A 26517-nucleotide genomic window follows, 5' to 3' on the forward strand; every position below is an offset into this window, starting at 1 on the left:
TTACGTAACTATTTACTTTTTCTTCATCTTTTATTTGTGAAGTAAGTAGTTATGAAATGTGAAATTCTTAGTAACACTGCAGGTGAATCAAACTATTTACTTTGTAAGTGTACATCTCTGTAGTACCTACCTACAAGAATATTGAAAGTAAATGGTTAAATGATTTTCATAAAGTGAAATTAAAAAATAAATTCTCCTACAATTTAAGCTCATTAAGGTTGTGTACAAAACATTACTCACAATCATAGCCTACAACACTGAAACGTGGCAAGATCAGCTTCATAATCGCGTTCCCCGTAGTCCACGTTAGCACGCAATAGTTGTGCAAGCGATTCTTGAAAACGGTCGTTTTGCGATTAGATCAGCGCTGGCACCGGGGGGTAAGACTGGGGGCGCCTGCGGGGCCCAGGGCCCTGTTAATTGCTCCGTTTTGTGAACACGGCCGGTGGCGTGCTCGGCGGGCAATCAGCGGCCACTGACTGATTGCTTTTTAAATAGGTTTTATGCCTGCTAAAAATGTTACGAAAGAAATCAAAGAAAAAGAAAAGATTTCGTGAGGGCTGATTGTGTAAACGCGATCGTGGACAAGTTGTTTTATAAAACGCGCCTTGATGACCGTGACGAGTGGCGTTCGCCCGATGATTCGGAACGCCTAATGACGCGAACGCGATTTGTCGTGCGAAATAGGAAAGTTTCATTATGCGTCATTATTTATCGTTAAATGATAAACTTTTTGTCCTATAAACCTGAGAGTTTATAGGTACGATTGGGTTCATAAACAGTTTTGTAATTTATTGCCATGTCAATAAATATTTAGCGATGTTTCCTGGGTTAAAGTTTCGTTAATGATAGTAGGGTTAATCAGTTAAACTAGTACAATATTTGGCATTATTCATTGTTAATGCAGTATCAGCCTTCGGAATACAACATGGTGGCAAAATAAAATATTTTTTTGTTACCAAGACGTAGTAGTGTTGCATACTGATATCATGCAATAGGATTAGTCTCACTTTGAAACAACTGAGCTCTATATAACCTTTATAATGAGCCTGGTGTACACGATACTGCAGTCGGCACGGAAGTCCATGGTTGCGAATGGAGATAGCACACACAATTTAACATGGGGTAATAGGCCCGCGGAGTCGACACCTCAGTCGGTGGCGTGACAAAGTGGTATTAGCCGCAGCCATGCTACCGCTCACATACTATATCTAGGTACGAGTGCATTTTTATTCTATAACGTCTCATTCAGTTCTAAATTAACTTGAACTCATTAATAGAGATCTATGACATTTGTATGCATTATCGTAATGTTTTAATTATTGGCCTATTAAAATGTTGAAAAACTAATTCATCGAGCTTGTTTTATGCAGGCTGGAATAATGAAATAACGAGTAATGTGCATTGTCATTTATTTTTAAATTTGGAAGTTGAAATTTTGTAATCAATAAATTATTCTTTAATGCCAATCAATATTGCTATGGATATATCCATAGATAAAAGAAAATGAAAAGAACATTTCGTGTGTCCAAAAATAAACAAACTTGAAATTTAAGACTATCAACAGGTGCATCGAAAATAAAGTCTGTGTTAATTGACAACATTTTAATTTAAAAAACACCACAAAATCTATTGGACATAAAATGCCACATCTCGGATTGCTTAAGTACATCGTCGCTATAAACTAAAATAGCTTTAGGTACTTTATTACATACAATTAATACTTCAAGTGTATTTTATACTAGTAATACATACCTACAGAATATGAATAATAATTAATATATAGTTTTATATAATATACAGTTTATTTGCACAATGTTGTGTCGATTCTTTAATCGACATTTGCGTCTTATCTTATATGATGCTTCGAACCATAGTGGATCAGTGTCGACTTCAGAGTAAACAATTTAACCAAAATATATACTTTTATCACATATTTAATGAGTACTTACAACATCTTAGGTCTTCCTATTTATTCGATTCGAGGTGTTAACGAGGTGTAAAAGATATATCCAAGAAAATGCGAAAAATGAGAACTAAGTATGTGTTTACTGGCATTTTTTGTACTCAAACTAATTTAAACTCATTAAAGTGTTCAATTATTTAGTTTAGTTATTAGGAACGTTTATGACGCGGTAGGTGTAACGAATAAATAGCTATGTTAATTATATGTACTTATTTTGTGACCTAGGGCTTTTTGTCCAAGCGCAGATGACAAATGACAGCAAAAAAGGAGGCTGTATAACATTTTTACTCTGACATCCATTTCTGCGTCAAAGAGATCGATTAATGATTACAACTCTGCAAGAGTGTTTTCAATGTGAAAAAGTTATTTATAAAGTTTTTTACTGTAGTTACGTATTCTATTCATTGGAAAATTTATACTGTCTACATAAAAATGTGTAAGTACTTCAATTAGGCTGGCTGAATAAAGTGCGTATCGCACTCTAATCAGAAATCAACAATGGCTTTGATTTTTAAATAAAATAGAGACAAAAAATATAGATTATTATGTTGTTTTCATCATTAGATGGATGGAAATCCTTAAGTTCCAGCCTATGTAGGTATGTTATATTGACTTACGAAGCATGTTTATTCTAATCGTTAATTTTAATATTACACAACATCAATTTTATACATTATTTCTTATCAAAACTGGGCATATAATATCACATATCTTGGACTCGTTGTCCATAATTTACGAATATTTTTTTCTTCCCAATAACCACCAAGTCTCGGTAAAAATGTCCTATTCAACAAATATTTGTCTATAGTGTTGTGAATACTGACAGTAGTAATTAATACTAATAAGGAAACCATAATAAACGAGCAGCCAACGTAAATCAGGATTACTACAAACAATTATGGCTTCTTAATTTTGTCCAAAGCAAATGAAGCACATCATATCACTTTTGTTCATATTTATATCCACAATTGTCACTTTGAGCAGCGTTTTCTGTATAGACAGACACTAGATTTTCTAGACACTATTTGTTTAAAGTCACAATCACTGGTTTGCCCATTGTTAAAAGTACCTTTAGAGCACTACTATTAAACATGTATAGGTTCATCATCTTCATCGTCATCTGAGCGTCTTTCGACCGAAGGTTCTCTGGGAGAGCGCGGCGGGGGCGCCGGGCTGCCCGGGTCGAGGTCGGGCGAGGGCGTGCGGCGCGCCTGGGCATAGTACCCGAGGGCACCCAGCGCGGGAGCCCCTAGGGAACCAAGATGTGCCGAGGGCCCCGGAATACCTAAGCCGAGAGGAGGAACGCCGCCAAGTGGTGCACCTGGATATAACCTGTTAAGAATTGGAAAAAATTGTTAAACATATTCCGAATCACAAGTACCTACATATATTTGAAATTATTTATGTTCTAGGATAAAATCTACTGCACAAACAAGAAAATATACATTTTGGAATCCTTATGTACCTTAACATGGGTAAGTATAGTTTAGAAATGCCTTCTGAATCTTCTTGATGCATTTTATCTTCCACTTGCACTTTCCCGTACTAACTACATATGCCAATATATTAAAAACCCAGAACTGACCTATATGGCAATGGTTTCTGCAAGGTGTTAGCGGTGGCTGAGGCTGCAGCCGCTGCGGTGGCGGCCGCCTGTCGGTAGTATAGGTCGGCGGCGGCCGGCGCTGGCTGCGCCGGGTATGCCGGCACCCCTGCCCAGTAACCCCCGTACAGCCGCTGGAAAGCCGCGTAGTTACCAGCTTCTGCCAGCAGTTCTAGCCCCACGGCTGTCTGTCGCTTCCATTTCGTTCTGTCAACAAAAAATCTTACTTAGTCTATCAGAGAATAAAATCATCAAAACTTTCTCATAATATCGGTTTAAAAAACTTCACAGACGATTAAATTTTCCAACAAAGTTGTCACTGATCGTTACTGAATCCCACAAGAATCTACACAAAACTGATTTATGCCACATTAGCTATTTAAATCGACTCTAAAATTCTCTAAACTATCATTTATGGTCCCTAAAGCAATAGATCACTAACCCTACAGAGTTTGTGACCCCAATCGTCATCAAATTTGTCACAGACCACTCGAGAGCACAATGAAGATATGTCTATGAAACGAGTAATATAAAAAAAATTATAAATAAAATAATAAATTTGACAAAACGTCTTGGGCACTCGCGGGTTCATTGGAGCGTGGTCTAGTACTTTAATTTGATTTATTTGATGCGGTTGGGAAAGGGTGACGTTATATAAATTACGCGATATTGTTGCTGAGAAGCCACAGATTTTTTTAACTGCCTATCTGTTTATGCCAAGTAGCTATTAGGAAGAAAGTTTTTAAGATTTCCAAAATAAATAGCATTAGTCTGGTACAATTTCTCAAACGTAATGTGACATTTATTGATTTCATATTGTATCTTAATACATTGAAGTTAGTTGAAGAACTCTTTGAAACAGCTATTTGCGCAGAAATTTTGCAAGAGTATCTTTATACGGAGATATCATATGTTAAGAACCCCTTTTATAGTAATTGGTAATGCGATATTTCGTCATGTTTTAAAATTCTTATTACAGATTCTTATCATACTTAGATGAAAACGTATTTTTATATTCATCATCACCATCGGCCATTTTTAACATCCCAAATGTTGGTGCGTTGGCCTTCCAAAGAGAGAGAGCTATATAAAGAGAATTCTGTACTTCATCGTTGGTTGGTTTTATTTACAAATAATTATTGTGGTATTCGCGTCGTAGAATAACAAAACATCCCCAATTGTAAAATTTAATTTAGTTCGCGAGTCCTCGATTAGTTCCACCGCAAGAGCTTCGTTATTGTCATCGAGTGAGCTTTTTATTAATTCCGAGGGAGTTGTTATTGCTGTGCTGGCTCAAAATGATAAAGGTGCAGAAGGAAAAGCTATAGGTATTGCTTCGTCTTCTGCTAATCTATTTATTCATTTTTGTACACAACCCAACATCTAATTTAGTTATTGTTTAGCCGTATCAATTACTTACTGCATTTATTTTTCTTAATTAAGATCGTTATACAGTGATGTATAACGATCTTAATTAAGTTTTAAATTATATTTGGTGAAAAATCCTGACAAACAATACTAGATTTTTTTAGGGAATCAAAAATATCTGAATGGTTTTAGTTCTATAGATAAAGATATTTTAGATACATTGAATTAATATTGATAAATTGAATCTTTCAATTAGAAAGTCGAAGTTTTTGAACGATGTTTTAAGACCACACATATTCTGTATAAATTCTGCTCCCTCGATATTTTCAGTTATTGCTGCGCATCATCATTGTTATTATTAGCAGGAGCTATTGTTGTGTCGACTCCTCGAGGGGCTGCGGTTGTTACGACGGTTCACTGGCTACCTCGTTAATTAATTTCTATAAATGCATCATTTAATTTTATTAAATGTAAATGAGGGGATTCAGATGTTCATCGCTCGTCTTTTTTTAATGATTGATGTCATCTCATTATTTATAACCATCCATACTATTAAAATCGTGTTCTCGTGTCTCTTTAAACCAATTTTGCGTTTGGATTCGTATTAGCTTCGTTTTATATTTTCAGCTTAATGACAGCTGATAGATCGAAAGTATCTTCACTTTTTGCACCCATTAATCACATTATGCAGACAGGTGGTTTCTACCTAATGAACATCTTCACGAAAAACCACTTATTTAATTGTCAAGTGTTGAATGAGAGGCAATCTGCTTAGTGACACCATTATTTTTAAAGCAGCCACTGGTTCTGAACAAAAAGCTCTAGGAGAGCACTTAAATTTGGACTGCCGTCTCAAGATATCTCAACAGATAATACCCTTCTCTCTTTCTAACTCGAAACAAGTGAAGTCAGACAAGTTTTTACCGTCTCTGTCTCGCGTCCCCGGCGGAGTCAGATACGCTCCGCCCAGTGGTTTAGTGATTTGATGCTGCGTGAACTGATTCAATTGTTGTTCGAGTAGGTTTGTCGGAAAACACGCCTTAACAGTTCAAGTTAAAGACTAAAATCGTTCGGTAAAACGTTCCCGATTTCGACCTCTCCAAGGGGGAGGTTGTTTATCTCGATTTGGGTTTTTGGGCGACGTGATGCGAATTCGGCTTGTATATCCGGCAAACAAAGAGATGTTTCATCGATCGGCGTGTTTGCTCGACTGGCACTTGGGCCGTTTTGCGCCGATCGCAATCGGCCCAATTTGAGCTGAACTCGAACGTTATTTATACGCTGCTTAGAAAGTTACAGAAACGTGTTTGTACGAGTGTTCTTATGGGAATAGCTTAAAGTTCGAGAGCTTTTATTGTTTACTAGAGGTATTATGTTTACATAACAGGATAATGTTACAATTTTATTGTCATCTCAAAATAGACCTATCGTTGCACTAAAATACCTATTTGAATAAGTCAAATTAGCTTTTCTAGGTATATAGATATTATACCATATACAGATCTAGATTTGAACTAACTACATTGATTATGACATGACCAACAATAAATTAATTATAATACACGTTGTAATGGAGGTTGTTAGAGACATCTAGAATTTATATTCGTGGATTGTATAACTTAATTAGTTGTTATTATATTTTGTGGCCATTATGTCTTGTGTACTCTAAAAATGAAGTTACAATTATCTTGCATCACGATTTGCCTTAAAAGATCAAAATTACAAGTTGGAGATAATGCGATGCGCTTATTAAAATCCGGCTAAAACAGAAATGGCATTCGTAGCATAATGATTATCGTTTAAATGATAAGCCCGGTGACCTGAGCGTCCTTGGTTCGATTCCAGTGTCTCTGGACGTGTAATTTAGCCGGTTGTTTGCCATAAGCGATTAGTTCGTTTCTTGGTAGCTACCCACGGAACACGCGGTGTGTCATTACAAAGATGCGCTCACACGTAGGGAATCTAAACTTTCAATTCGATATACTCATGTATTCGATACACTGAGAATTTGGGATCTATACCCAAGTATAATTTCTATTATATGGAATGTCGTGTAAAGGCTTTTTCGTAGGTAAGTTGTGGAAATAATCGAGATAATATGTAGTAATAAGTAATGTAGTTCATTGGAAATGACAAATTTTAATAAATTGAATTAACATAAACTAGGCTATTTTCTAAATTTAATCAATTTGAGACAATAAACAAAATGTATTGTAAAAGTTTGAGAGAACCCTATGTTCTTGGGACTCAGGGTGTTTGTTAGTACTTATACATTTATACTTATAGGTACCTTTGTAAATTTATATTTTTTACATAGTCAAATAGATAATTATAATTTAACTAAATACAAACGGTACAAATATGAAGAGATACAAACCAGTTAGTACTTATCTACAATGTACGAGTATACAGCGTTAATGTTTTGCTATTAGTAATCTTTATTGACTGTTCATTTACTTAATTCCCCTTACAAATAGTGCAACGTTATTCATTCCCGTCTTCAAGTATCTCTCATCGAATAAAAATTAAGTCGTATATTAGTTATCTTCCAATTCAAATAAAGACTTTCCAAACTAGTCATTTAATTTCATATCCTAGTGTTAATTTTTTATAACATAGACAATGCACATTTTCTATAAATCACTACACACATTTTCTATAAAGCAAAGTCGCTTCCTGCTGTCAATCCCTATGTATGCTTAGATCTTTAAAACTACGCAACGAATTTTGATGCGGGTTTTTTAATAGACACTGTGATTCCTGAGGAAGGTTTAGTGTATAATTTATTATGGTTCAACCCGAGCAAAGCAGGGATAGGCCGCTAGTTTTAAATATAAGTCGTTTAATGTTCGTCTGACCGACATTTATGATGTTGATTAAAAAGAAGAAAAAGGAAACTTTTGAATACAAGTTAAAATGTTTGAACTCGTGTGCATCAGCCTTCGTTCTGAAAGCGAAGTGATGAGAGCCGTTTATTCAAATGATACAAATTTACCTGTAACCTAACACCGCTTAGTGAACACAGCTTAGTTGCAAACGTGTTTCAGTTTGCACTTCGAACTTATCTAAATATATTTATTTTATATATATTATAGTACTTAGGTACAGACAGTACTTTATAAAGTTATACCGAGGTACTATGAATCTGTAGTTACGACTTAAAAAGTTCAAGATTTAATCATAATACTGTACTTTCTTCCTTAAATTATATTATTTGTCAAAAAACTTGATATCAATTGTAATAGTATTATCGAACCCAGATAAAATGGATTGTTGATTTGGCAATTAAATTATTTCGCCGTTAGTTTAAATTAACGACATCTCTTATCTTAACAGGTGTTTACTTCAGATTATTATATTATTTTCATCTATTATTTCATATATAGAAACTAAGGGGCGGGCAAAGGTAAGGGCAATTATATCATGTTTATGTCGAATTGCGTTCGTGATCACTGTTCGCCACCGAACTACCCAAATAAAAAAGCTAGGCTTGGAGCTCTCCGAATGATGATCAGTCAACGACGTCCGGCGCACCTGGATAGAGCAGAGCCGACTATACTGGACCAATCCCTATACCACCACTGGTCCACCCCGTCGTTCAACTTTTAAACTCTTTTGATTTATGTTGAGGTAAGCGCTCTGTGTGATGTTGATCAATAAGGGAAAATTTGAATTAATCATGGCACCTTAAGAAGAGAAGAAGACGATGAGCAGGGCATTTTTGCCGCTATTTTCAGCAAGCTGAGATGCCGTTTTGTATCCACTGCCTGAGCGGCCACCCAGCTTAGCCACCCCTTCAGCCGGTATACTTTCTCACTGACTTTATCTATTTATACAATAAAGAGTGTCGACCGAAGAGCGCGAGTAAAGTACTAAGTTTAAAATAAATTAAAGGTGTAAAGTAGCTCGGCATCGCGGGCAGTTAGTATATATATATATATATATATATATATATATATATATATATATATATATATATACTCTACTATACTATACTATACTATACTTTACTATGTGTATACTAGGTTTTCCTGCTATATTTTAGATAGTTGATGGGTAATACATTTATGTTAGTCCCGACATTGTTTTGTTATGGTCTGCTTGCGTGGGTGAAATTCGATCTGAACATATAACGAATTTTTAATTAATCGTTAGTTTGATTTTACAAGCAGTAGGTACAACTAACGGAAAACAGTTAATGAAAAATAATGATAAGAAAAATAATGTCTTATTCTGTGATATTATTAAGATTCCACTGAGGTATACTTTTCACTGATATAAGCTGTGTAATTTGTTCTAGGTCATAAAAATGAAATGAAGAAATTGCGGGACATATGATGGCAGCGTGTGGCAATTATACTGCGCGGTGGTAGTCCATCATTAGGGTCGTCATCAGTAATATAATCGCGGGTATTACCGTCGCTGACTAAACGACGATAAACGGCTGTCGACAGCCCTGTGCCTAGTTCGGGATGCAATGGTTTGAAATTATGCAATACACAATTTCAAACCAATGACAAAAATATCGGCGCCAACAGGGATACAACTGTAAATGACTCTAATACAATGTCTGCTATATAACTACTAGAATAGTAGCATCACAGGGTTCCGGATATGATCCCAGCTTCTCTAAGTCATGTTCGATTTTTGTATTTTATCAATCTTTGTCGCGAACGAGTAAAGGATGTACAAAACAGATAACACTAGCTTCATCAAAAATTGGTAGATCAGATATATTTTAAAAAATAAAATAAAATGGGAAGCTAGCTCCTGGGCTGTAACCAATTTATAGCCGAGCTTCGGTCAGCCACAAACACATTTGGAGTTTAATGATTTTGCCCTGAATCATACACGGACCATCTAAGTAGTAATTTGCATGCCGCTTCTTGAGCTCTGCAAAATGAGATATTTTTAAATTTTAACGAATATGGTGGAAATTGTTTTAGGAATTCAATAAATATTATTTGTTATAAAGCTAAAAAGCTTTGAAAGTCTGGTTATATTAACCAACTAAGACAACTTTTATAGCCTTCCCAAATATAATGCAATTACAATCAGTTACCTATGGGTAACTTCAATATAGGGTTAAAATAAGGCATTTATTATCTAAACTTAATCGACTCCGGACTTCTATGTTACGCGGCCCTATATGGACGAAACCTACAAATGATTAGAGTCAAAAATGTCGGCGGAAGCCTCGTAATGACTAGCGAGAGCCTCCGGCGCCGGCGCGCCGGTGACTTGCAGCCTTGCAGGTTTGATCGCAGGCGCAGAACTTATTGCTACTGGCTTTGCTTTGGTTAATACTCAAATTAGTACCTGTTCATGATGATATCACTGATAAGTATATATACCTTTCTGACAAAATATTAACGTCCAGAATATATTACACGCAAATAAATGTCAAAATCTTAGTAGATTGGAAGCGGGTCTGTAATTATACTTTCATAAAAAGTAAACATAAATAAGTACGTAACTTAGATTATAAAAATAGCTAAGTGTGCAAAAGTTCTCTTAATTGCTCGACAATTAAATTGTTTGTAGAGAATAATCACTAATTACGAACATAATAGAATTTATGTGTGTAGCCAATTAATTTTCGTTATAATGACCCGAGCAAGTGGCACACCTGTAATTAACGCAAATTATTTTGGTCGAGTTAAAGAGGCTCAATAAGATTTTTCCTTTGTGTTATTTAAAATAACAATTACAAGGCACAAACGTATAATGCGGCAGGGTCGCTCCCACACGCTCGTAAATTGGTGGGTATGGCCGTCCTACTTGCGGCAGCGGCGGCTTCGTCGGCACCAGAAGAAAGTGACCGCTTACAAAAGCCATTACATCCTTCAATTAACTCCGATTTCACACCCTTTCACGAACCGAAAAATCGAAGCCCAAACATTAGTTTAGTGTAAATTAAAGAAAATCAACAAAAAGCGAAGCAAAAAGTGTGGTGAGTGAAAAAGTCGAAGGAGGCCGGACGTGCGACCACTGCGCTGTGTGCGGTGACCGCGCGACGCCTCTAGTTAGGTACAGCTTTTGTTCTCTATGTATCCCAATAAAAAAAAGTTTATTATTCAAAGTTTTACCAATTCTACTATACTTCATTGATAAAACCATAGTTTTACTGTAAATAATATACATGTAGTTACATATTATGCTTCTTGGGAATAAAACATAGGAAAACTATTTACCAATGGTAGACTCTACACTGGTAGAGCAAAACATGCATTTGTTATTGAAATAATTATTCTTAAAATTATCTCCAACCTCTATATCTAAGTTCTGATAAAAGATACACTAGTAGCGGACGATTATAGAAATTGTATTAAATCAATAGAAAATTAGACAAGCTTTTTTTAATGTGGCGTAGTTTTTATATGGAGTCCACGGTTCGTCGGCGGGCGGGCCTTAATTACAAACGTTTGTTTTTGAAATAGCCGCGCGGTACACTCGGATACATATAAAAAAAATTACTATTACAAATAAAAATTGACATTTGATAAAAAAACATTTTTGCTTTTTGTGTTTGTCATGGATTTTTTTCAATTCCATGGTATTTGTATTTCCATAGTTTTAATGGGTACGGCGTATTACTAATTCCATGGTATTTGATATATAATTGTTAGCGCAACAAAATATTACGTAGGTACTATTTATTTATTACATATACATCGTATAATGATGTGATAATGAAAAACACCATGACATAGTACCTTTGTTCCAAGGATACATTTTAACTACCAAGTTAACGATAAAAGGTTTTAAAAATATTCTCCAAAGAAATTAATTATGTAAAAATCTAATCTAAGTCTAATTTGTATATGGTGTATCGATTTTTTCCTTACTACTATTGCTTTCTTACTCTTACTTGCCACTTGGAACAACTTGCTCCTTATAAATAAATAAATAAATATTAGGACTAAATTAATCTTTTCGAGTACCAATTCCGATACCCATTCAACCTAGTTGACTGTACTTTACGTGTAGAATAATTGCATTTATTTTTAAACGGAACAAGCGTATAAAAAAGTATAAGCTAAGCTGTATTTAGTCGGTAGCAGTGGCGGGCTGAGTCAGCAAGTGCTTTGAGAACGGCCGCCTGCGCCAGCGCCGCTCTCATGAGATGTTATCATGGCGCCAACACGCTGGCCGCCAATACAGGTGAGAACTGACCAATAATACCCATTGACCTCTATCAAAAACCACTACATTTAAATAAAAACCCATAACGCATCTTTGAAACGATGTTATTAAAATGATAGATATGCTTTACACCTGAATATTCTAAAATATTGGCTACTACTACATACAGCAAACTTTCATATAATTTCAACCATAGTGAACGTAGATATTATACTTCTTGAAATAAAAAAAGTTTGGAGTTGTCCATATCTCTCAGCCAAGCTCCCACAGATATTTATTAGGAGGTAAATCCGGTGGTGAACGTAACATAGGTAACGTTATATATGAGCAATTAGTGAACACGACTGCACCATTTAATTTTTATAGTGGTGATCAAAATTCATAATATTCCGAAATCGAATATATGTAGTAACTAGTTGTAGTTGTAAGACTTATTTCTTCGCAACAATATTCACACATTTATCTTTAGCTTTTGACTCTTGAAATCTTAGGCCCTTGTCTTAAAAGCACAGCGAAACAAATAATATTTCATAAACTCACCGTCTATTTTGATACCAAGTTTTAACTTGTGTGTCGGTGAGGCCGAGCTTGGCAGCCAGCTCCATGCGGTCCTGCACGCTGAGGTACTTCTGTCTCTCAAAGGACTTTTCCAGGGTCTGCAGCTGGTGGTCGGTGAAGGCTGTCCGCGCCTTCCGCTGCTTCTTCGCCAGCCCCGAGGAGTCTCCACCACAGCTTTTACTCGACACGTCGTCAGAGTCATCCTTTACACCTGCGAATGAAAATACAATTATAAAGAAAATAAAACTTTTTCTTCTAATTATTATCTTTTTGTTGTATTATCGTATTCATTGGTATGATGTATGAACTTAAAACCTAAAAAACATTTTCAAAGAATCATTATACGTGATCTCAAAATCCGCATGAAACCTACGAGGTGATATACTGGTAGTCCTGCAAGAATAAGGGTGCCTTCCCACTAAAGCAGATATGAGAAAAGATCGAATAATGAAATGCTGTATATTTAATAGAAAATAAATATATTATATAAGAAAAAAAGCATTAATCATTTAGGTGATAGGACAAAGTCCCTGTGAAATACAGGTCAATACATAATCTGTGGTACGTCCTAGGTAATCTACTCCTCGCTACTTTTTTTAAATGTTCACGGGAGCGAGCGAGCGGAACGAGCAGAAAATAAATAACGCACAATATTATGATTTATATAAATTCACAGGCTATTAACAATCAGCTCAGCTCCGTAGCAGTGGAAGTGCAGCCTGTAGTGTGGTCAGCCGTCCTCAGAAGCCGCGCAGGGCTTCTTGTGGTCGGCGGCCGGTCGAGTTTCCTTCAACATCACTTGCCTCGCTTGCTGTCATGCCTTAGTAAGCTACTTATCTTCGCGACAGTTTGTCACTGTTTACAGATCGATAATTGTCACCCACCGATCTTTATATCCTCTCAATTTGCTTCCTTGCTATATCGCCTAATACATTTTGTTAATTAAATAGTTCAGTTGATTCGTCGGGTTGTGCGAATAAGTTAAACAACCGGGATTAGTAAAAGGGATTAGTAGTAGCAAATTTTTTCCGATTAAGATTTTGATCAATTGTTTATCTGAATAATTACCACTAATATGTAAGTAAACAATATGAAAACTGAGTAAAGTTAGTAGATTTGTTTGGATGTAGATATCTGATGAGTTGATTTCTTCCATCAGCATTTTAAAATGCTTGCACAAGCGTAAAACTCAATCTTAATATTAACAAATAAAGCCTAAGAATCTGTCGTCCGTTGTAAACACTGCGAATGCAAAAACAAAAGGTGACAGGATTAAGAGTATAATGTGTGAGGCATTAGCGCAGTCGAGTGTAGGAGCGGCCTGCGGTTTGCCACCCGCGCGCGGTCACACGCAGCCCTTGGAACTTATTTAAATATTCAACAGCATTAATTTTGATGTATATCTGTACGTTACAGAGAAGTTTTGTTAAACTTATCGATAGAAAATAATCTACAACTAGATATAGTTACATATTTTTGATAAAGACTTCAAAACTTCATACTTAGAAGTAAAGTTTTCTGATGTTGTTTTTTCTGTGGCACAGAATTGAAATTCTATCATAAATCTTCTCTTATCTATTTTTAATGAATTAGTGTCTCCAGTGAATATTATATTGAAGACTCGACTTGAATCGTATTATTATTGCAATAAACTGTCGATAACTGCTGGCATTTACACTTGCAAATACCACCACACCTTCCAGTTCCTCAAATTCATGTTTAATTTAAGCCAATTCGACTTTATGTATGTTAAGATAATTTTAACAACTTAATGTTGATTTCTCTGTACAAGATGGAAATGAGGTACAAGAAATACCAAAAAAAGTCGATTTAAACGACTGGTAATTTGGCAACACTGGGATTAAGTATTTCCATTTAAAGGGTAAATCGTTTCCCATGGTGTAAGGGGCTTGGCCGGCATCGGTTGCTGGGATTAAGCTGAGTATTCACAACATGTGAAAAATACCACTGAAAATAATAATAATAATGTAAGTAGTAATGAGCAATCTCACTACCACCTATGTTGTTGTTAGTTGCTATATTAAAATCTACATTAAAATCTTTGTAAAATAGACTTTAGGTACCAGCTAAGTTAAACTGTTAGAAAAACAAATCATCAAATATGTCAACCACGATACTTCCCTGTATAAGAATATTACGTATGATTTAAATATAAAGAGAGAAGTTAAACGTAGACTACGTAGAGTGTCTCGCTGTTTTGTTGGACACCAAGCTTTATACAACCGCAATATCTGGCGATTTTTTCAAAGGACCCTTAGCAGTTTGTAATATTGAACGTAATTACGCTATGCAGGCCCATTAGGGAACGCCGCCGTTAATTTATTATAATAAGTTCCAACTGTCGACCGGGCTTGCCCGACCGTGAAAATTATTGTCATTAGTGAACAATAATGCACCTATGCATATTAAAGGAGCTCTGTGTGCTTACGTAAAATATACATATTAAAAAGTTGTTACAGTTTTGGTCACATTCTGTGATATCTGTAGCATGCAAGGTGGGCGGAGCTATTGCCCAAGCTACAACAAACGTTGACAAATAGAAGTTTTGATAGAACAAGGCATTAAACAATTTAATAGAGCATAATCTAATATTTCAAAGCCGTTATGTAGTACATTATATTACAGTACAACCATTACATACTTGCAGGTAATATTCTCCTTAGATATTAGGTAACAATATAAAATATAGTCAAAACAGAATGAAACCGTGGTATAACTAATTTCCTTAAAAACGATTGTACCTAAATATGGATTATTAAAATTATGTCTTCTTTCTATAACAATAAATCTTTTTCTTTTCGAGTATATTAATTGCTAACATTGGTATCAAATTTCAATCAAGTCGCCTTATATATTATAGGCATCTGACATGACTTTTACGACTACCTACCGTGTCCAGCGGCAAGTAATCTCATACTATAAAACAATAAATTGAAGACTGAAACAGGAATTTTGGCGTCGACTTTGTAAATCTATGCCTGGAATAGTGAAACAATGTATCTGTAATATAAATATATTAGGACACATCACACAGATTGAGCTAGCCCCAAAGTAAGTTCAAGACTTGTGTTATGGGATACTAACTTAACGATATTATATTTTATAACATATTATACACATATAGATAAAGATCCAAGACCCGGGCCAATCAGAAAAAGATCATTTTCTATCATGACCCGACCGGGGATCGAACCCGGGATCTCTCGGTTCAGAGGCAAACACTTTACCACTGCGCCACCGAGGTCGTCAAAATAAATAAATGTAATAGTGAGATAATGTAACCTAATTAGTGTCATACGTTCGAGCACGATCACTTATGTTACTTACATGTGTATTGCATAAAAAACTGCAATGCATTAAGCGGGCATTCTGTGCTTTCCTTTTTTATGTCTATATAACAAAAAGACAATTCAATTGGGATTTTTTTATGAGATTTTATGCTGTAATAATTGCTGTTTTAACCAATTTTATGAGCATATAGGAATATATGAATTACATGTGTTGATAGCAATGTTAATGTAATTATAACTGAAACAATTTTGGACCTTGGTGTAGCGTAAGTACAGTCGGCAACTTTTGTTGCCGACTGTACTTACTACGCAATGTGACTGTGACAGTCGACACTTTGCCTTGTTAATGGAATATTATGTTACTTGAGCGAGGCTTGATTGATTTCTATCCAGTTTTAATTGCTTAACAAATGATCCAATCACTATGCGAAATAATCTTGAGCTATGTAGGTCGCACCAATGTACCAATAACGTTATTTTTAATTGACATAATAAAGGAGTTATATACTTTAAAATATTAATATACTTTGGATAATAAGTTTGATAACAATTAGTAAGAAAATAATTATAAATTCCCATCAAATAATCACAATAAATTATATTTTGCCTATCTATAGGTGACTTAAATAAAATCTGACATCATTGTTAGCAATATTATAACTCATTCGATAAGAAAAACATAATGATAAATGTCATTGTGACTGTAGTCTACAGGTAGATATGTGTGCAGTCGTGGTCCAATGGGTAATCTTAATACATCCACCTGAGAATTCATACTTCAATATTAATATTATAAATGCGAAAGTCTGTCTATCTGTTCCGCTTTCACGGCTAAGCCACTGGGCCGATTTTGTAAATTTGTATGCATGTAGTTAAAGACCCTCGTTCAAACATAGGCTACTTTTTTAAAAAATCATCTTCCAAATAACTTTAATGGGGGTTGAAAGTTTGTATAAAAATCCGCTTTCTTAGTTAATTATATAAATAGCCTAAATCATACAATTTAAATTAATCAAATGGAATGGTTGGCCTTCGTGCGAGGTGACATACTGACGGATAGTAAACGTATTGTCCATACTGGCATTGGCGCCTGCACTGCCGTTTCAAATGTGCAATTATATTGTACGGTCGACAACATCACTTATGTTGCTACTATTTCCATGATAATTTGAACAAATTTAAAGTGAAAATGCTCTTCTATCAGAAATAGAAATGTCTGGATGCTTTCTGATTGAATTGTATTGCAATGAAATGAAGATGTAGGGCTAACCGAGCCCGGGCTTAGACAGGTTTGCCACATTTTGTTTAGGGGTTTCTACTTTTCTGGGGTAAGTTTTATCTGTACGCACTTTGCTTATGTATACGAGTTGTAGATAGGTACATCTGCTTCTCGTACTTGGTCCTTTCCCACATTATGTGGGGTGGGGTTTTGAAAATTTTTGTCAGGTCAGTTCCTTTAGGTTATATCTAAAATCCCATAAATCATATTACAAAAACTAAGAAATTACATATTTAGATAAAAATAATAAAAGCGGAAGTTCAAAACAGATTGTCAAAGTGTATGTGTGAAACCCACATGCCCACGGACGGGTATGAAAATATTAACAATCACGCAATTAATTAAAATTATTGCCTATTCATTTTTATAATGTGATATAGCAGATAACGTGTCATCTGTATGAGGAAAATACTTGTGTAGACTTATTGCGAAATCTAAACGTGCATAGTGTTCATTTCTAAGACACCCACAAATTTAAGTTTCAAAATTATGTGTAGGAGACTAGAGGACTACTAACCATAGTTCGAGTAGAACTCCAGGTGAAAAAGTTTTTATTTTACATATATGTATGTATAGGTATACATATAAATTTATTGTAATTTAAAAGTACTTTTATAGCTAACTCAACATATGAAGCAAAAATCTAGACTTGCAATCGTTACTAAATAGTGTTTATTTTTGATGATGCCCATTACATAAATATGTTCATTGCATCAAATGGAGTAAGATAACTAATCTGATTGCAATTATAATCTAAACCGGCAACGAACTAAATAATAGTCTGATGCCGTTTATACAATTTACCTAATTACAGCAACGCTAGCTCGCGGGGCAGCGATGCAAGGATAATTAGAGCTCCCATAGCAACCTGTTCACTGCGACAAACACTTTTGGCTATATTATATGATCAGGATAGCCTATTTTATTTTATTATAAAAACCTCATTCATTTAAATAAATTAAGAATTTGTAACCACCGCACTTGGTTCGCTATAGGTACATCGAAAAACTATTTTCTTCCTCGGACACCTTTGCAAATTTTTGTAATAATTATACAGTACAATAAGCTAGCAGATGCCTATTAAAGATCTAAGTACTTACTGCCGCTATTAAAACTGTATAATTAAGTTTAAAAGGTGTTTATTTACAATGTTGCTAAAATACAATTCCGGTGCAATTAACGTATGTTTAATTTTAACCTTAGAAAATATTAATAGATATATAGGTAACTTAGTAACGATACTCAGGAAAGAAAGCGACTGTACATTGCAAAGTATAGCAACTAGAGAATATACAAATCTTTCAAATAATAAAAAAATAATAAAGATGCAACATATTATTCAGTTTAAAAATTAATTTATCCACAATGGCGGATGACTACTATGAGAGCGTAATGTGTTTAGACAATACACACATGTTATATCATCGGTACAAATTATACAGTGTGTAGAAGAATACATTATTTACTTACGACAAAATCTTTCTTAACTTTTCGACCACAATATTCCTTTCAAATATTGTTTATAAAAACTATAGATACTTATATTCGTATCTATAGTTTCAATTTACTATATAAATTACTAAACGTGTTACATACGTAGTACCTAAACCCAATATCCGATACTTGGTATTACGAGTATCCTGACTATGCATTATACTTTTAATCCTAATTGTAAGTATAAAGTGATGAATATGCTTTTTTACATTTCTTACTATAATTTATGCTCGCATGCGCATGTTATACTCGTAACTGCGATTCGCTACTGGATTAGATGTAATATAAATCTCATTTTGTTTTTACGTCACCTATTCAACTAATGTTTTGCTAATTCCGTGCAATCATTTTTAATGCACCTGTCTTACGATGAGAATTTACGATTCTTTTTAATCGTACTGGTATTGGGTAAAACGGTTACGCTTTGGCATAGTTAAGTCAAATTTATATTGTACGGTTGTTTTCTCTTATTTAACGACAGAAATTAATTAATGTAACAATAAATCACATGACGTTTATAGTTATGTGCTTTGCTATTCATTCAAGCACGTAACTAAATGCAGTATTTTAGCGAAATTTCACAAATTGATAAATTATATCCATAGCATGACATTTTTACATAATAATACATGTTTTCGTAAGTTTCACTTGTGACGGTGTAAGATTTTTTTAAAATAAACATCGTATAAAATAAAACGTGTTTTTTAATTTCCTAAACTAATAAGAAATACAACTTCTAATGTTTCCATTGCGATTCTATTACGTATCGAAAATACCTATTGAGACGCATAATTTTAAGAGGCGTCTGTTCTATGTTCTCGTTAATTGTGATCGTTCTCCGTGAGTGACATGCAGTAGTTCCCGGTAATTAAAGATTACGTACTTAATACTCCTATAAGTAAAATTGCCGCGGCACTAATTAAAACAAGTAAGCACTATGTGATTAACTAGATTGTTTGCAATAGAGTTCATTTTTAAAACAGCATTATTTAATCGGGTAATGAACTATTATTTGGAGAGAATTTTTATTTTTAGCCTGTTTCACTTTCATTTATTTCATGTTTACAAAAGTGATGATACTGGAAATTGTAATTAAATGTGAAAGAATAATACATTACAGAGATATATAATATTAGCGTGAACATGCCATTGATAGTAGAGAACCTAAACCAAATTTTCAAACAAAAATATTAGATTTTGTTTGTTGACTGATTTAACTCAAGAAATTTCTCTCTTTTCAATCTAGAATTACTCAGAGAAACAAATACTTGTCTTTACTCATGATAAAGCTTGTTTTGAGGCTATTAAATGTGTCCAATTATTGGACACGTCAAAGAGACATCCCCTACATGATTGGGCATGTCTGTGTGAAATCGAATGAAAAATGATGCACTTTCCGATACTTATACGAGAGCCGTTCATGTGAGCGCTCGCTCGCCATTACACACTGTACACACCACTTCAAACACACAAGTTTCCGCTATGGTTTCCTAAAAGAGTCATATCACAAGCCAAATATCATGGAAAATTTAACATATATTTATAACCTCTGCTTAAATTTACTTGACTACTTACGAGTATTAAGTCATGAAAATGTAGGTACTTGTTATTATAATTTACTTACTAAAAATGTCATTTATGCAAAGGTCCAGGAAATAAATATTATGACAGCAAGTAACTTGGAGTTTGTAAGTACTTACTCTATGAAAATAGCTATATGCACGGAATGGTAACAGGTAAGGTGATTTATTTAATTACTACATTAGTACCAACCCAAAATAAAATTTGTTGTCAGTCAATGCTATGCGTTACCAAAAAAAATCTACCAACTGTCAGACAGATCAGATAACCCGGGCTCCTGCGTGTCGTCACTCGTGGATTGAGTTTCTTCTCCAAATTGTCAAACGGGTCGCTTGACAGTTTCAACATTAGTATGGCTAAACAAACTGTAAATAATCCCCTTTGAAAAAAAAAGTTTAATCACATCTTGAGACCAGCCTTTATATTTTAAATCGAACCCAATTTCACAGCTCGCATCGCCTGTCAAACGCGACACAAAGCCGCGAATACGGAGCGTATTATGGACATCTCAAACTGGCCCTATTTATATCAATTATAATCTATTTATTGTCACAATAAAATTTTGATGTTATCAGTTTGGTGCGATGCAAGAATTGTCACCTTTTTATGCCCTTATCGCGATGCCAAAAGTCACGAGATGGTTTATTATTACAGTGAACTTAATTTCAATACGGATAAAGTTGATTTCGAATGAGGCAGGATTTATCGAGACAACAAGCTAAGCAGCTTATCGTGGGTATAGGTAAAGTACTTTTGATTTGGGAGTCTTCTCACCAGATGTCATAGAGGTTGAGTTTTGACGTCCACGTAACGAGGTGTTTGTAGGTATTAAGAACATCACACGTACACTATATGATTTTATTTATTAAATTAGGACTTACCAATTTCATCAATGAAATATGAAATAATGTTGCCCCTAAAATCGAAACTCCTTGTTCTTCACCCATTTGAATGGTAGGTGTAGCATCTATAATAAAGTTTGACGAATTAATTACGCGATTTAATCACACAGCTTGCTATTAACAATATATTAATTACTCAGTTAAACTGTCAGTTGGGATTGTATGAGCTGTAATTGCAATAAACGTTGTTATTTTTCACATTCTGGCTAAGTGGGTTTTTCAAATTATGATGCGAGAAGTTTTGTATTTTACAGTTGCATGATGTCTAATTGCCTCCAACGGATGTTAAGTACAGTAATTGGAAGGTATATTCATGAGATAACGTGTATATTAAAAATTATATTCATTAGATGTCATGTACTTTTGTAATATAATAAGCAGTCTTTCTTCTTGCGTTACTAATTATAAAAAGTCCCCAAAGCATTTAAATCCCTGAAATGTATGGTATTATTGGCTAGTGATTTCGGGGCTACGGCGGTGAGCTATTTAAAATTTAAAAAGCGAACTCAACTTGACATTTGACAAAAAGCTGATTATGTCGTCAGTTTTTTTTTCTTTTTATTTGTCCGTTGTAGAACGAGAGCCCTTTCAGCCAGGATTAATTTGGGCGTTTTATAAGGGCTTAGTTATCTCGAGGGCAGAGTGTTCCAAACGGGTTGTATTTATCGCTGCCATTATACGTTTTATTATTTAATTTATTTAACGCCTTCGGTTTATCGGCTTGTCTATTAAATAGTCGACGGGATAATGCTATCGAAACTCAAACATTACTTAGTCTTATACCAATATCTAAATCGATATATTTTTATTTTTCTATTTGCAGTAACTAGGACATTATTTTAATGCTGCAATTATTTTAATGCTGATAATGAACTTAAAAAATAAGTAATTTAAATTTATTTTAATGAAGATTATGAATGATTTCTATTATACAATATCAGTTTAGCCGCGTTTGAACGTTAACGATTTGTGTTTAAATAAGAAAGTATTTTTATATTTTAAATTTAAATACTTTTAAAATATTAAAACGATTCTACACAAATTTTAAATTTATTATTTCATTTACGATGCTCAGCTGCTCTGTGTATAAAATCCTTTAAAATGCTAATCATACTTGTTATTTTAATCTCGATAAGAGGCATTTGTCTAAGAATACACTAATGAGTTCCGAGCGCAGCTGAATTAAGAATTAATGAGAAATTATAATTGAGCCAAGATTACACGGCCTACGTTTGAAATTCATTAAGTTAATTAATATTCACGGTTTTAGGAGATGCCATGTATGTGTTTAAAATTAATTTTAACAAGAATATATTTTTTTCGTTTATTATTTTCTCGCGTATAATAGACGCTATCATTCACTTACGCTTAATTTTTGCCTCATAGAAATCGGTTTTATAATAGAAATTGAAAAGAAATACCTAGCCATTCGAAAAACTCGAATTTAGTTATTTACATAATGAAACACGATAATCAAATGTCATTTTTAATAATCAATTTTATTAATATTTAACATATAGTGTATTTTTTGTTTCTTTCCGATTTTTGTTTTTTAAGTATAATAGCTTTCACTTGTATATCTTATTTAATTTGCATCGCAACTACCCAATTTATCGTTGAGTTGTATATGAGAATGAATTAATTAGACTAATTCTAAGTAAACTCATATGAAGTCGCGTGACGTGGCTGCGATTAGCACAGTTCCCAGCGCGATTGTATTTCAGATAATTACTATTTTGTAGCCGATTTGTTCCCATAATAAAAAATAATTAGCCTAACCAACCGTTTCCTTACAATGTTCAAGGATCACAATAGATGAAGGAGATTTGTTTATTTATTAAACCGCTATAACACAGAATACACTAAATTTTGTTACAATAATTATGTCATTCATTAAGTGTTCGTTCGTCAAAAAAATAAATACAATGCAGAAATGTAATAAAAGTTTTCTTTCATTATTAAATATTTGAAATAATTAATTTAATAATGAAAGTTAAAAATAGTTAATTGCAAAACTAAGGGTACCTATATTTTTTATGCTACAGCCCTAAGCATATAATCAACCCTAATCGAACCCACAGAAAATTTGTTATTTCAATCTAAAATAAATTTAAATAGGGTATACAATATGCCTTAACTTTTAAATCTAGCTCTATATACTGATATAATAAATAGGTTATTATATAATAAATAATAATAATAAATAAATAAAAATCTTTATTTCGAGCATCCAGGACTCATATAAAAAAAATGTTAGTAGTATACAAAGAAGCTTCTAATCTAGTGTTAGTAACAATATATTCTGATATAATAATTATGAATAATATATAAAAATATTGCAATGCATTAATTATTAGTAATTTTTTTGTTTTACATAGGTATTATAATACATATATAAAATTAGTTTTATTTCGTTTTTTTTTTGTTTTTGTAAAATATTGTTGTAAATAGGGATGTATGAAAACTATGTTACACATATACTATTCATAATATCATAAATACTGAGATTTATAAAAATATACAGTAACATTAAGACTCCATAAACGTTGTCGAAGAAAGCGCATCGACTGCATTTTCGTTGATGTCTTTTCTTAAGTGCTACGGAATGCTACGACTGTCATTTAGCACTCATAAAATTTTGAGTGCCTTTTTATGTTTGTTTATCTGAATATATTACATACGCATAGTTAGAATTATAATGTGTGGCTTTTGATGTTCTATATTCAATATTTTTATTAATCAAGTCTCAGTCTGAATATAAAATTTTAATTTTGAAACTTTATATATTGCTTAGTTTTTAAATAAATGATTTTATTTAAAAACTAAGCAATATAAGATCTAGTTAACAAAAAAAGAGAAAAAAGTTTATGTATTGATTTAAAATTTGGTGCGAAATATAAATATATTAATGTAAATAAACATATTAAGCCTAAATAGCCATTTTGCCTTTTGTATTATAAGTCTTCTTCTTATATTATTGCTATGTAATAGTATTGAAATGTATTGCCTACTTAGCTAATTAGGTATACTAATTGTCATCTACGATGATGACACCTAAGTAGTCTCGACTGTACAAGCCACGTGCTTTAGTTATGATACAGGACTATAGGTGTTCTTTTAGGGCAACTAGGTGCTTGTACAGGATTGTAACTTTTTTTAAAATCTGGTTGCTAAAAGCCGCAAAATCTCATGCAAAATCAATTTAGCTGCGCATCAGACTTATTGGTATTTATAATAAAGTAATTGGTATTAAAATTCTGAAATAGAGCTAGTTAGCGGGCCCCTCGGCAACTATTCACGAGAAAAATCTTCAGATCAATCATAAAAGAATAAAAGTATTTTAAATCTCTTACTCACACGTACACTTATTTATTGATATTTTCTTAGAACCTTTTCGTGATGTATTAAGACTAGGATAGCGGGCGTTGTGTTGTTTGTGATAGGGTTTATGAGGGTAGTTGATGTGACTACTGACTAACCTGGCGAGTCTGTCGCCGAGCGGTCGGAGTCGGAGTCCCTGTGCGCGCTGAGGTCACGCGGCGCGGCGTCGTGCAGGATGTCGGTGATCATGAAGCGGGTGCGAGGCGCGCGCGCGTCGCGCTCGTCGCGCTGCACCGTCATCGCCACGGCGCCGCCGGCAGCCGCGCCGCCAACGCCCGCCGCCGACCCTCCCGCATCCAGCGCGGGGCGCCACCCCCGCCCCACGCTCAGCACCTCGCTCGCCCCCAGCTCGCTCGCTGCCCCGGCCCGTCACCGCACCAGGCACATCACCGAGACAACACTCAGATCAACAGACCACTTCCTCCAGTCTTCTCCTAACGCGCATCGCCGCACAGATAACGTAGTTCCGTCCCACAGGTTCACACTTCTCGACAGTAATGCGAGCGAAGAAACTTTTCGGGTTTTGTTTTCTAAAGTCCAGCAATTTACGCACTTAAAATTATCCGTTAGATTAATCTGACTAATCAATGTTCACTAAAAGTTATGTAGAGTTGAAGTCCCTAAATAGTTTGAAAGATCACAAAAAGTTCGCACACGGAACAGGTTTGCGGTAGTATCGTGTGGTGAACACGACGCACTCCCGCGGAGATGTGGAGAGCGACTGAACGGCGCTGGTGCGGCGGTGGGCAGGAGGCGGCGCTGGCCAATGGCGGCGTGGCGGGCGTCGCGGCCAACCCCGCGCCTGGGCGTGCCGCTGCCATGTTGCTAGCGCCACCACTAATGCTCTTTTTGCCGACTCGCCGCCAGGGAAAGCTCCGCGCGGATTTAAGCTTTTATACGTGGATAAAACGCTTTTATGGCAAAATAAAGCGTTCTCACAGCGGGATATCGCACTTTATGACAGCGTTTTACTGAAAGTTGGCGACACTATACTCTAGTAATTGGTTCACGCCCGCCAAATTGAGACTAGCGTGTTGAGCTTCAAAATTACAAGACATTAAATAAGCATATTTTTACATTTATTAGCAGTATAGTTATAATAATGATAAGAGTGTTACCATATTACGTTTTGTTGAAGGTATTTAACAAAAACAAGTATAAAGGTAGCGTAAAATATTATAAGCCATCAGTAAGATTGAATTTTGGCGGTATCTGGGAAGTAACTACATAGTGAGCCAACCCAGTGAGGGTTGTAAAAATGATAATGTTTTATAATATTAAAATCAAACTGTCTAAAAGATTTATTTTTATTGCTGATCCCGGGCTGATAAAAGGATGAGAGAGAGAGAACATGTTCTAAAATTGGGATATCTATTCACCTACCAATACGGGACAGAACTAAAATTTAAATCGTTCGTCGGACGTTACTATGAACAGAAATTGAACTTGCTCGAAGTAATCGCACCCGTTATACCGCAGTATAAGTTCCCAATAAACGACGGAATTAACTTCAATATTATCTCTTACACCTATTTTTAATGCCAACAGTTTTTTACGTCTTGACTGATCAAAACTATTTATTACTTATAGTTTAATCTTAGTGGTCTTAGCAGTAAAAGACGCTTGTTACTGGATAAAATTACTCAATTTTGTATAAACATACCTAATAGCTGTAATTATCAAATAGACATTGTTTCTCTATAAAATATGTTAAATTCTCCATATAACGTTAAACTATACATATCTACCTATACCTATTATACTTTGTACGCTTGCATGTTTGTAATATAGGAATTTTATTAAGTATTTACAATGCCTGTATACAAATTATAAAGAGTACATTAATCTTTTGGGTATTATTAACTATATTTTTACTGGAGAAATGAAACTATAAATATTAGTGGGCGCCCAACCTATTGAAGTACTAT

At 34.5% G+C, this 26517-nt stretch overlaps 1 protein-coding gene across 1 annotated transcript; it reads right to left on the minus strand.

Moving 5' to 3' along the window:
- Window positions 1–1590: 1590 nt before the first annotated feature.
- Window positions 1591–25492, minus strand: LOC128670193 (homeobox protein B-H1-like). Its single transcript, XM_053745664.1, has 4 exons — window positions 24688–25492; window positions 12624–12852; window positions 3552–3776; window positions 1591–3298 (listed from the first exon to the last, which is right to left on the minus strand). The coding sequence occupies exons 1-4, from the start codon at window positions 24827–24829 to the stop codon at window positions 3052–3054; spliced, it is 843 nt and encodes a 280-aa protein (XP_053601639.1). The 5' UTR covers window positions 24830–25492; the 3' UTR covers window positions 1591–3051.
- Window positions 25493–26517: the final 1025 nt, after the last annotated feature.

The sequence above is a fragment of the Plodia interpunctella genome, chromosome 5 (assembly GCF_027563975.2).
Source record: "Plodia interpunctella isolate USDA-ARS_2022_Savannah chromosome 5, ilPloInte3.2, whole genome shotgun sequence".
Classification (NCBI taxonomy): Eukaryota; Metazoa; Arthropoda; class Insecta; order Lepidoptera; family Pyralidae; genus Plodia; species Plodia interpunctella.